At 40.7% G+C, this 14044-nt stretch overlaps 1 protein-coding gene across 1 annotated transcript in view; it reads right to left on the bottom strand.

Moving 5' to 3' along the window:
• The window catches only part of USP13 (ubiquitin specific peptidase 13), a 112766-nt gene that overhangs the window by 72288 nt on the left and 26434 nt on the right, over positions 1-14044 (bottom strand). Inside the window, exon 3 of the mRNA XM_004756638.2 lies at positions 8672-8732. Coding sequence (XP_004756695.1) covers positions 8672-8732 — 61 coding nt within the window. The remainder of the gene's footprint in view (positions 1-8671; positions 8733-14044) is intronic.

Raw genomic sequence — 14044 nt, 5'->3', positions numbered from 1 at the left:
ACCTATTAATAAGTGACAGATGTATAAAGACTGAGACCTACCATACAGCTTTGCAATAAAATAGACACATGTGCTAGATATTCAATTTGTAAAGACTTTTAAAGGTATGAATTATTCATTATGATCTGTTGGGTACCTGGCTCCTGATTGCGTAAGAATGGATTGGGATGTTTTTCACAACACTGTAATCTGGAAGATAGTACAAACCAATTCAATTCCAGCTCCAAAAGTTAACATAACTTTGAGCAAGCCACAAAGTCTCTAATCCTTAGTTTTCTTATTTGTAGAATGAAGATAATAGCTCCTATCTCACAAAGTTTATACGAGGGATAAATAAGAAATTGTAGACAAGGGACCTGGCACATAATAACTAGTCAATAAGTGACAGCTATTATTTAAAAGTGAAATCTCTATTTCCCTCTCTGTGTCTCTGTCTCTCCCTCCCCATCCCCCTCTAGGAGTTATTGAGATATTGTAGGGGATGGGGGAACCCCCCAATATAGTAGTCCTGTTGTCCTCAGGCTGTACAGAATTTTCAGTAACAGAACTGAGCTCCTCTAGCCTGCTATGTTATCAAGTCATCACCTGCTTGCTTGGCTAATCTCTGGTGAAGGTTAAGTGAAGGCTCAAGGAAATGTCTTGTCACAATATTTACATGGACATTTCATCCTTACATTCACATGGATGCCAGCATCCCAGATCAGGTTTGTATATTTAGATGTTTGGAACTATGGTGACAGGGAGCTACTGAACCTTATTCCACTCACATCACACATTAAGCAGGTGCACAAACACAGGTCTGTAGACAGAAAAAACTTATTTTCCTAGACAAAGTAACAACCTGAGAACTAAAAGATCTGGGTTCTGTTATTACCTTGTTGTTTGCCTCCAGTCAAAAACCTAGTATGGTTTTGGGACAGCTCTGTTTCCAAATTCTCAAAAGGAGGCAGTTTTAAGTGGAAAATAAGATAGAGTGAAAACATGGTCTCAACAATTTAATAAAATATTCCAAATAATATGAATAAAAAATGACAAAATAAAGAAATAGCCAACATTATCAGATAGCCATAAAAGCTAAGTGTGACAAAATGCAATGTTAAAGATGATTCTAAGAGTTTAAGAAGTCATTAAGATTTGCTAGATGGGATGCTGCTCAATTCATGAATCTTGTAACAAAAGCAATTAGAGCTTCAATTTAAAAAAAAAAAAAAAGTAACGAAAGGTATTTACTTAAAGGAAATCATTCAAACAAAGACGGGCATTCTATATGTTATAAAAATTTAAATGGCTCAATATCTATAATTTTAAAAATTAGAATCTAAATGTTCAGTGAGAATGGTGTTCAACCCAGTAGAATATTATTTAAATGATATTTATTTAGACTATGTAGAAATATGGAAATATTTATGCTATGTCAATGTTAAAAATACAAAATTCATCTTCACTGTAAAGACAACTTTGTAGGTTGCCTGGGTGGCTCAGTCAGTTAAGCCTCTGCCTTCGGCTCAGGTCATGATCCCAGAGTCCTGGAATCTAGCCCCGCATCAGGTTCTCTGCTCAGCAGGAAGCCTGCTTCTCCCTCTCCCACTCCTGTGGCTTGTGTTCCCTCTCTCACTGTCTCTCTCTGTCAAATTAATAAATAAAATCTATTTTTAAAAAAACACAACTTTGTAAAATTTATGCTCATAGATGAGAAACAGAAGGAAATCCAAACAAATGAAAACAGTGAGTGGGTGAGCATTTTTCTATTCTTAAATCTTTATTATATCTTTTATAACAATTTTAAGGGATGGAATTACAACTCTTTTGTTTCTGTGTACAGATTCAGCTCATCTTACATATTATCTAAGCGTCTCTTGTCCACAGAAGACACACTCACTTAATACGAAGTCAGATCTTACCTGGACAAACACAATGATATACTAAGTCTAAAAAATCCTGCTCTGTCATTTGCTATGTAACCCTGGGACGAGTTCATTTTCCAAAGGAGTAAGCTATGAATAATGTCTGTCCCCACAAGATAGCTGAGAGCAGGGGTGGCTCAGTGGGTTAAGCCTCTGCCTTCAGCTCAGGTCATGATCCCAGGGTCCTGGGATCAAGCCCCACATCGGGCTCTCTGCTCAGCAGGGAGCCTGCTTCCCTTCCTCTCTCTCTGCCTGCCTCTCTGGCCTATTTGTGATCTCTCTCTCTGTCAAATAAATAAATAAAATCTTTAAAAAAAAAAAAAAAGATTGCTGAGAGCATTAAACAAGTTAAGGTTTTTTGGTTGTTTTTTTTTTTTTTTTTTTTAACAGAGAGAAAGAGAGAGAGAGAGAGAGATCACAAGTAGGCAGAAAGGCAGGTAGAGGGGGAGGGGAAGCAGGCTCCCTGCTGAGCAGAGAGCCCGATGCGGGGCTCGATCCCAGGACCCTGGGACCATGACCTGAGCTGAAGGCAGAGGCTTAACCCACTGAGCCACCCAGGCACCCCAAGCAAGTTAAGGTTTTAAGGCATCTAGTATAGGATCTCGCATGTATTAGGGGCTCCACAGAGAGCACCCACCACCGTCACTATCACCACCTTCTCTAGGCTCCTGACAGCCAACATAATCAAAAGTGCCTTCCCCTCCCTTTGGCTCGTCCCAGGAAGAGCGTGTACCATGTGGGGCTCCTCCTCTGTGATCTCAGTATGCAGAACATGTGAGCTTCAACAGCTTAGAGACTGTGAGCTGTCAGAGCAGAAAATGCATCTTATTCACCTTGCCTATATGCCCAGCCCCTGCACAGTACCCCGCCCACACCACACATGCACTAAATGTCTATGAAAGGAGACTCCAAGAAGTTTAAATACACCAATATGTTAAGAACAAGAGCAAAGCAGGAGCCTCAGAAGGGTAGTTGTGGGTTTGGGGGTTTTTTAGTTGGTAACAGGTCTGTGCTTAGAACTAAGCACAACTGCTATTATGCAAAACTTTTTGCACAATAATTAATTTTTTAAATTTAATTTTTAAATTTAAAAAATAAATTTTTGCACAAACTTTTTGTCTGTAGTTGCTTTTATTTTTATTTTTAATTCTGTGGGATAGAAGGGGACCATGACCTTTCCCAAACATCTTTATCCAAATTAAGGAAAAGTCAGCAGAAGTAACCTACCCTCTGGTTTTAAGGGACAAATCTAAGATTTCTAATCCTAAGTTCCAAAGTTCCCTAATTAGAGTCTTACTACCCCAACAGTATCTAGTTGAGGAACCTGCAGAGAAATTATACCCTATGGACCAGTAGGACTAGGACCCCCGACTTCTCACAGCAACTACCTTCCACTATGGCTATTAACTGGCAATACATGAATGGACTCTTTTTCTAAACTTAAAAAAAAAAATGTTTTTAATATCTCTTCCCAATTCCACTTCAATGATTTTCTCCGATTCTTGGGAGAAGTGGCTGGGACTCCAGCCATTTCCAAGAAGTGACTTGCTTAAGCTGTGAAGCAACACCACAGAAAAAAAGATCCTTAATTCAAACCAAGACTCCAACACCCAGCTCAGAGTCCTCCCTACCTGACCAGACTGTGTTCGAGGTGAGAACCAACCATTCACCCTCACAAGAAAGTACAGGGGAAACCTCCTTGAACACAGACCTTGTTCTGGGACCTACTTCAGAAGCAAGAGGCAAAATGGAGTTTACTAGAACCTTCTGACCATTATAGATAGAGTTGAGTTTTCTGAACGGGCCCATTCCAAGAACCTTCCACAAACGCTCTCTTTTTAAGCTCTTTCTCATCAAGTATGAATGCTTGGGCTAAAAACAAAAAAGTGGAAATTTAAGCTCCCTGAGATTTAGAAGTAGTTCTTCAATGTCTCAGACTTCAGACAAAAAAGAACTTGACTCCTTTACTCCTATTTCTGAAAGTTGGTAGGAAGGTGGGGAAGTCAATAAAAATGTGAATATTTAAGACTGTTTTAATGACATACTGAAGATCTGCACTGAATGCCTTAGAAGGTATTTACACATCTATATACATTTGTAGCTTGACTGTAAAACATATGTAAGATTAGGCCAGAACCACCTCATAAGTCCTGGGATGTTTCTTGGAAGATCCTGGACTCCCTTATATTCCTCCTACTCTCCTTCCATCTCATAAAACAGTTTAGTTTTATAGTAGTTGAGTCCACAAATTCCAATCTCCCCTACTGTTGTAAGTTATCATTTAAAAGACAAGCTAACAGTGTCCCTCTCTAGCTTAAAAACATTGACACAGAGCTACCCACTTTCTAGGTGCATAGCAGCCCTAAGCCAAAAGAACTGCCAAATAGTTCTGTTTATTTAGTAGTTGGGTCCAAACAATTTAGTAAGTATTAACGTTCTGATGACTTAGTAACCAATTGAAAAAATAATATACATAAATGGAAAGGCAGAAATGTCTTACTTCACTCATAATTCACCATAATCCCTTGCTAACAGGATGTGTGCCCCTATTGGGCTCTGCACAGCTTCTTTCTGAATCAAATGGAACACAGCTTCCCTCATTTCCTGTTCCACATTTATTTTTCACATGGTACTTGCCTTTTACCATAGAAACCACCAAAAAACCAGCTCCACAGAGGTGAAGTCACTGAAAGGAATTTAAGGTACTTCAATAGTAAAACTACACCAGGCTAATAGTTCATGCAATGTTCCAGCATCACTGGTCTTCCCTTCAAGTGTTAAAATATCCATGTTGGACGTGTGAGTTCACTGTAGCACCCTCAGGTGCCTCAGGGCACAGTTTGGAAACTAAGTGTTAATGGTTCCCAACTGCCTCCAGGAAAAAAGTCTAAAAGCACGATATATATCCATACTATTGCTGGAAGAATATACAAGATACATAAGAATGTGCAAATAGAAAATAATATTTGTCTCTGGGGAGAGTAACCAAGTAAGCTAAGAGACCGAGAAGTGGCAAAGGCTTTCTTTTCATTATAGAGCCCCTTATAACTTTTCAATTTTAAGCTTTGTCCAAAAAACATTGTTCTAAAAATGTTTTTTATATCCTAAGTATAAAAAGCATAAAATTTAAGTGATTCAAAAATTAGTAATGGTCATTGTTGATTTAAACACACACACACACACACACACCAGCAAGAGCTAGAGCTGAGGGAAAAATCCTTAACTGTGACTTTACCTGAATGCACATCAAGGTAGTCGGGAAGAGTGACTTAAATGCTGAGGGGCAAAATGGTGATCCAGGGACTTGAGTAAGCCATTCAGCACCATCTAATGGTCTCAGCTTCCCTAATATAATCAATATTGAAGGTCATAATTGAATGATTCAATGGGCTCAATGTCACGGTTGAGCCCGTGAAAAACATATTGGTCATGAAATCATGAAGTGGCTGGAGAAAAAGAAGCTTCTATCCAAGAGAAAGCATTAATCAAATACATCTATTTTGTGAGAAGAAGACAGGCATCATGATGACCTTTCAAGAGCAATAAAAAAAAGAAACATCTTCCTAGTCAGAGAAACAAAGAGACTGCAAGGGAGTTCTGAGTTCTCTTCCTCTCCAAGAAGAGACAACCCTAAAGTCCCTTCTAGTAAAAAGTATGTGGCAGAGACTACTAGCTGCCTCCCAGTAGCCACTCTCCCCTTCTTCTTCAAACAGGCTTTACTCCATGAAGCCAGTTAGTAAACTGAATGTATCTTCCAGTTCCCTGCACAGCACGTGGTATGGCCACATGACCAACTCCTGACCAGAGAGGTGTAAATTGAGGTGTTGCTTAGGGATCTGAGAGAAGACTGACGAAAGGAAGCTGATGACTCCACTGGGAGAAGAGATTTTTTTTTTTTTTTGTCCTTCCTCTTTGCTCTTTCTGGGATGGGGATGTAATGGCAGGAGTTCCAGAAGGCATTTTGGACCTTGTAGTGACCATGAGGTTGGAATCACAGAGCAGGATGGAGAGTGAAGCAGAGATAGGGGAAGAGTCTAGATCCTGATGAACATGAGGCCAATCACATCAGCCCAGACTTGCTGCTTCCCAATATCCTCTACACGGGAGAGAAATAAACAACTCCTTTATTTAAAATCACCAATATTTTAAGCTTTCTGTTACATAAGCCAGATCTAACCCTAATATGGTCCTTCACTTGTATGCACCAGCCTCATCAGCTTGAAAACAGCTGTGATCAGTGTAACAAGAGAAAAGCGACTGCTCCAAGGGCCATGAAGCATCTTCTCAAGGCAACTGTAAATCTGGGCTTGCAAAACCAAATTCTTAGTGGGATGAGGCAGCCAACATCAATTTGTGACGATTCTGGGTAAACAAACATTAGAGAGAAAGAGGGCCTGAGGCAAGCCCCGAAGTGTCAATGACGTTTACATTTAAAGTTTTTAAAAAACCGGTGGAATCCAATTAGAATCTATTTGCTGGACTGTGACTTTTCAGTATTTTCTGTGGTTTTCTAAGATATGGAATGCTGAGTGAATACAGACAGCAGCCTGCAGAAACAGACCCGCTGAAATGGAATGGTAGGTTAGTATTCCCAAGAAGCAGTGGAAGAGGTCCACACAGTACAAGGCACAAAATCTTAGTGTTCACTTTTGGATTAATTCTTAAAATAGTTATTTTACCACATCCTATGCCACCAAAATGATCAGTAGAGAAATCAAACTGCAAGGTCTTTCAAGCAAAAGACACAAAGGTTAAAGGGCAGGGGGGCAGCTGACTTCTCCATTCAGCCAAAGAAAATAATGGAAAATAGCAACAGTAATTCAAAATGTTTAATTATTTCCACCTTCAAAAATGCCCCCAAATTCAGAAGTTGCAGCATCTTTATCAGTGGTCGGGAGCCCAAGACTAATAACTAAAGCATCAGAATGCACCCAATCATTTCAGCTTTGAGGTCCATTCTGAGCTGGTTTGGGTTTTGTTGGTTGATTTAGGTTGTGGTTGAAAGACCACAGAGAGGTGAGAAAGATTGGCCAGGGTAGAAAAACCAGCTACAAATAAGCCTCTTAAAGAAATCCATGACTGAAAATCAGGACAAAATACCGCAAACATGAGCCTGGTGTAGAAAAATGGAGGATCAGAGCAGGAAGGACACTCAGCTCCATGACTGTTTCCAATGGCTTTACTTTTCAAATAATTAATGTGTCTTTTCATTATAACAGTAACACATGTTTGCTACAAAAAAATTTAAACACCAGATAAGCATGGGGTGCCTGGGTGACTCTGTGGGTTAAGCCTCTGCCTTCAGCTGAGATCATGGTCTCAGGGTCCTGGGATCGAGCCCCACATCGGGCTCTCTGCTCAGCGGGGAGCCTGCTCCCTCCTCTCTCTACCTGCCTCTCTGCCTACTTGTGATCTCTCTGTCAAATAAATAAATAAAATATTTTTTAAAATAAATAAATAAATAGATATATTTTTTAAAATATCAGATAAGCAAAAAGAAGAAAATAAAAATCACCTCAATCTTGCCACGAGGAAAGAGTTACCATATCGACAATCTGCAATGTATTTTGCCAGACTCTTCTGGACTCTCAGTTATATATGTATTCATGTGTGTATATACCCACACATGTACATATAAACACACACATACATACACAAATACACATACACACATATATTGTGTGTATAATTTTTTTTACCAAAATGAAATCATAACATGCAAATGATTTTGAAATTTCTTTCAAACAATAATCCTAGGCATTTAGGAATATAAACTTACTTGGTCAAAAATTATTAAGTCCCTTTTTCTCCTGGCAAAAGCATGTCAGAAGTTTAATATGAAAAATGAGCATGATGACATGGTACAGAAACTGGTACTCATTTGCATGAACAAAACTGGCTTTTCTGAATGAGGGAGAAGAAAATCACTGTGAGGCACACACCACAGTAATCATTGCTGCAGGCAAGATCCATGGGCGGATGATATAAGTCATGTGCAAAACTTTGAGGAGAAACCGGATACTAGCATAGACTCAACGTATTACTCCCAAAGTATTTATTAATTACACTGTATCATCACAGTGGAGAAACTCAGCTGAAATCACCTCAACAAGGGATCAAGGCTACACACCAATGGGAAGACATCTCAGCATTACATGATCCCCAATATCATCTGTGGTGCTCCTACCAAAAATGCATTACCTCAGACTTTGGAGGACACATCAGACAAATCCAAATTGAGGAACATTCTACAGAATAACTAGCCAGTAGTCTTGAAGAGTGTTCACAATTATTAAAGACAAAAAGAAAAACAAAGACGGAGGAACTATCAAAGATTATATATGATTTTTAAAAATGACAACTAAATACAACATGGGATCCTTAAAAAAGGACATTAGTGGGGGGAAAATGGTGAAATCTGAATAAAGTCTGTAGTTGAATTAATATTTTTTTAAAAAGTCTCTACTTTCAAGGCAGTAAAAAAAGAGAGCAGAAGCAGAATCATAATTACTCTCCAGTCACTGTTAAGTATAATTGCTTTAGAACACTAAACCCAACTCTTAGAGTGCTAGAAGCATCCTTCGCCACTAGGTAAACACAAAACAAAGGCAGGTCATCACAAGGTAAATGGTTTCCTCTTATCATTAAATTGTAGAGCAATAAATATTATTCCAAATCAAACAAGCACGTGCACACACGCGCGTGCACGCGCACACACACACACACACACAAAATCTCGGCACACTATTGATAACTATTTACATTACCTAAAAAAATCTTGGAATTCCTCCTTTTTGGTAACGCTCCACCAGATGCCCCTCTTACCTTCTGAAAAGAAAACAAGAGATTGTTAAAATGCAGCCTATAAAATAGACAATGGGGAAGGGGTGGGAGAGTACATCTCACAGGTTCTTGAATTTTACAAAAGGCCAAGAGGAAATTCTCAACCTGGACTAGATTCCAGACTAAACCAGAACTTGCAGGTCACTGGAGGCAGGTGAAGGGCAATGCTATTGTTCTACCTGATTATTTTCACCAAGTTATCAAGACAGCACCTCTGGAAAAGAAAATGGAACCAGGGATCAAGGTGAACTAGACATTTCAACTTCCAATTGGCACATGCTTCCAAGAGACTGAAGTCCATGCCCAATGCTGGAATTATGCTGGAGAGATCATATTGGCTCCTGGAGGGAAGGCTCTGCTACCCATTAGGTCCCTGTGCTCTGTCCTGGGCATGCACAACAATCACTGTTGAAAGAGCTAATAAATTCGGATAATCAGTCACTGATAGTCTGGTCATATTAAATCTCAGTCTAACCTCCTTGAACATTTCTGGAGCACCAGCTAATGGATAGCTGCCATCCAAGGCTTCGTGTATTTTCTACCTCTGGTGGAAGTCCCTGACAGCAATGAAATAAATGCCCACCAAGTGGTTAAGCTAAAGAAATCATTCATTACCCTTCTGACACACACAAAATTTTACCCTCAAATAGGATTATAAAAATTTTTGTTTTGGGTGCCTCAGTCAGTTAGGCGTCTGCCTTCAGCTCCGAGCACGGTCCGAGGGTCCCAGGTTCGAGCCCTGCATCGAGCTCCCTGCACGGAAGGAAGTCTGCTTCTCCCTTTCTCTCTGCCCCTCCCCCCGGATCATGCACTCTCTCTCTCTCAAATAAATAAAATTTTTTTTCTAATTTTATTTTTTTGTTTCAAATGGCCAAAATCTTATTTCCACCTTTTCTGTCCTCTGTTATTAGAAAAGAATACATTTCCAGCATACCATGGTGTGAGGGTCAAAGGCCGGCCTCTTTCCAGTTAGCCACGAGTTTTGGCAACATCAAGGCCTTAGTACTGCTTTAGTCTGTTCCCTTATCAGTCTTAAGTCTCCTTTGCCACATTTTATTACTTGGCATTGAAGGCCGACTCATCTTTGTGATTCTCACATTAAGTTTTTATAGATTCTACTCTACATTTATAGTTCACATCTTAGCATGTGAAAATGATTGAACACTTTAGCTCAAAACCCCGTCTCTCCAAATACTCATGCCAAATTTCATGTCCCCTCTCTTGGAATCCCTCTCCTCCCAAGGTCTCCGAGACGCTCTTCCTCTCCCCCACCACATGCCTGCCTCAAAAAAGGGATGAAATAAACCAATCCTGGAGGTCACTTGGAATCTCTCTACCAACGTGTATGGCAGCTTTTAATCGTCCCGACCTCACTGTCTCCTCCACTCCTGCAGGATGGTGGACGGAGAAAGATGGACAGGGGCCCCCCGAGCCCCTGTTAGAACACAAGGCTCTCCCTGATTCTGCCGTCCACACCTGAGACGTGGATTAGATCTACTTCCTTTCAGGAAAAACAAAACCAAAAAAAATCCACTAGGTTTTCCTTTCAAAGACCATCACCTCTGTGCCTGCCTCAGTCTCCACTAGAAATCAACAGGGTTTGAGAAACAGGAACTCCTCAGTCATCAAACATGACTGGGCCCATGGGTCAGGCTCTGTGAGGCCCCTGAGACTGCAAAGTGAATGAAGAGACAGACGGTCCATCCCTTGAGAACTCCACCAGCAAAGCAGGGGAACATTTATGCAAACAAATAGCACAACAGATTCTGGTGAGTATTAAGAGATATGTGAAAAAAGCAGGATCATAAGGAGGAAATGACATTTCTGGAGGTGGAAATTGTGGGCAGGTAAGAAGGGCAGCATGTTTGGCATTTAGCAGCTGCTTAGCAAATATTTGTTCAATGGATGGATGGATGGATGGATGGATGAATGATTAATGGAGGAAGGAAGTTAAGGAAGGAAGGAAAGAAGGGATGGAGGGAAAGAGGGAGGAATAGACAGATAAATAGAAGGATAAATGGATGGATGGATGGATGACAGATAGATAGATGATGGATAGACAGATGGATATGCTGATCACAGAGAATACAACAGGTATGAGAGGAATCAGACATCCCAGAGAGGAAAAAATAAACAACATGTACAAAGGTATGAATCATAGTATATTTCAGGAAGAGGTGGTTTGATATACCTACTGCACAAAGCTGGTGGAGTAAAAGTAGAGTCAGTAAGGCTAGAAGGAGCCAGATTATGGAAGGCCTTATAATCTCATGCAAAAAAAAAAAATTTTAAATTTTAAAAAAGTCTTCATCCTGCAACAAAGGGAGATACCAGAAATTTAAGATTCTGAGTCCCACAGATACACAGACATGTGCATTTGAAAACATCACTAGGAGTGCAGCATGTACATTAGGTGGGAAGAAAGGCGTCAAGTTTGAAGGAAAGATAAGTCAGGAAGCAAAAGCATTAGTCCTTTTAAGGGATAAGGAGCTTTTAGGCAAAAACAACAGGATGGAGAGGACCGGATGGACTTCAGAGCCATTTGGGAGGTCCAAATAACTAGATTTGGGTCACCAACCAGCCATGGAATGACAGAAGAATCCAAAAGATTTCCAGGTCTCTAGAATTCAAGATGAAGGACAACTCTGAGAAAGAGTGTGAGCACACTGGCTTGAAGTACCTATGAGGTGTTAGTAGGAGAAGCCCCATCAGCCAGATGATCAGGTCTTTGGCTCTGGAGAGATACTGATTAGGAAGTCATCAGTTCAGAGAGAGTAATTAAACAAGGCAATGGACAACACTGATGAGGAAGAGCAGCTCCAGAGAAAGATGGTACCCTAGGGGGTCACCTGGGTGGCTCAGTGGGTTAAAGCCTCTGCCTTCGGCTCAGGTCATGACCCCAGGGTCCTGGGCTCGAGCCCCAAATCGGGTTCTCTGCTCAGCGGGGGGCCTGCTTCCTTTCCTCTCTCTGCCTGCCTCTCTGCCTACTTGTGATCTCTGTCTGCCAAATAAATAAATAAATAAAACCTTAAAAAAAAAAAAAAGGCACCTTGGGAAGTGCGCTATCTAAGGAGTGAATGAATGAAGAGATGCTAGTGAGTCAAAGTCAGAAAAGGCAGCCTGAAAAACAGGAGGAAGCCAGGAAAGAATGGTGCCAAAGAAAGCAGAAGAGCCATTCCAAGATGGGAACAAGTTCAAATACTCAAAAAGTCAAGTAAAATCAGGGTTGAAACGTATCCACCAAGTGTGACCATGCATGGTCACTACAGCCCCAATAGTTCCAGCTGGTTTAGCCGGAAGACTTACCCGATGGCAATGCTGAACCTCCAGCAAGGGAACAGGAAAGCTGTTAAAGACACTTTATCTGAGGGACAGGATGACCAGAGGAGGACACAAATTACAGGGACAGTTTTGTGGTATGTTCTTACTTAAGGTGGGAGGAAAAAGCCAGAAGAGGGAGATGTTGAAGAAAAGGGAATTAAGGAAGAAGCAAGTTTCTGGGGAGGAAACAGAGCTGTGAGGACAGAGAGAACATAGCTTTCTGCTGGGATATGGGAACCAGAGGCAAGGAGTTCCCAGGAGGCAAGACAGATGTTCAGGAAGTTCCTGTCCAAGGTCCCTGTTTTCTCAGGGACATACAAGTCAAGTCATTCTCTGAGGATGATGAGGGGAGGCCCTGGTAGGGCACTGAGGATGACATCTGGAGTCTGGAGTGGAAGAAGCTACAGGCCAGGTTTGCTGGGCAGTGAGTCAGCCTAGCGGAAGGGGGAGGCCAGGAGTCTGACATGGCCCAGACCATGGTGGTGCAGGGTTGCTCATAATGTGCTCCCAGAAGGCAGGATGAGACTGACAGCATGACTAACCAGAGCTCTCGGGACAGTTAAGGAGGCAAGACAAGGGGATAAGGGTCCCTTGAGGGCACCAGTGGTAACAGTACATTTTAAGCCCTGAGAAGCAGTCCCAACAAACAGGGGAAGTGGCCACCTGGACCAGTCACAGGACTGCAGACTGCAAGGAGGGAAAACAACAGAGTGAAATCGGAATAAATGAGAGCTAAACTGAGAGAGGGTTGTGGTCACAGAATGAAATATTTAACTGAAAATTTCAGAGGCACAGCTAACTGCACGAGATTACCAGCACTCTGCAATTCTACCACTAGCTTTGGGATCAAGTTATCTCAAGCCTCTGGGCCTTGGTTTCATTTCCTTAACCCCAAACTCCCAGTTTCCTAAAACTTCATCATTTTACACTAAGATATATGTCCGGGACAAAGCGTACCTCATAAGAATTGCTAAGTCCCACATAACAGGAGCAGTGAATGTAAATCATGTACTATCAAGCCAACATTAGATTGTTTTAAAGCCAATCATTGAGTTGATGGTTTATCTGACCTCCTGGCCTTTCTTCCTCCTCTTCCTCCTACTCTGCCCACTGTCCAATTTGGGGATCTCTCCTTTGTCTGGAACTTAAACAGAGAACATATTAGGTGGGCTAAGGTGAATGATCAGATGAACTTCAAATCAGCATTTACTATTTAGAAGTTCCAACACAGTCTACAGACTATTAGGACTGAAGTGAAAGCTGAAGAGTATTGCTAACTATAAAAATCAATATCTGAATTTTAATAACATCCCCAAACATTATCAATAACCAATTAAAATACATGAAGAAGTAAAAATTAGCAGTAACAATAGTTACAAAAATTACAGATAACCTAAAAAAAAAAAAACTCACAAAATACAAGCTCTTTTATTGAAAATTACAAAACAGTATTGAAGGAGACAAAAGAGAACTGAATAAACAGAGAGGTATGTCATTTTGAATACTCACATTCAATAAATATTTCTGAAACACCTACTATGTCCTGGATTGTTAAGGGCTGAAGACATGGAACTGAACGAAACAGACAAAAATCCCTGCCCTCGTGGAGTTTACCCGCTGTTGTGGATTATAGAGTAATCTCCAAATTCACTGTGATATCCTCAAAATCTCAATAGGAATTTTTATACTAGTTGAACTGATTCTAAAATCTACATAGAAAAACAAATGTCTAAACCCAGAAAAGTTCTGGTAAAAGTGCTTGCTCTACCAGATACCCAGGCTTGCTGCACCAGTGCAGAGACAGAAAAATAAGATCAACAGAAAAGAACCAAGAGCCCCAAAACAGACCCGAGTATGAATGCCCAGTTAAAATGTAAAAAAAAGATGGTGCTATAAATCATTGAGAAAGACTGCAATACTCTAGTAAGAGCAGGACAACTGGTTACCCCTAAGGAAAATAAAGAACAGATTCCCAT

Source organism: Mustela putorius, unplaced genomic scaffold (genome assembly GCF_011764305.1).
Source record: "Mustela putorius furo isolate JIRA1106 unplaced genomic scaffold, ASM1176430v1.1 tig00003834_pilon_pilon_pilon, whole genome shotgun sequence".
Taxonomy (NCBI): Eukaryota; Metazoa; Chordata; class Mammalia; order Carnivora; family Mustelidae; genus Mustela; species Mustela putorius.
The sequence above is the reverse complement of the archived record's forward strand: the minus strand, read 5'-3'. Positions and strand labels throughout refer to the sequence as shown.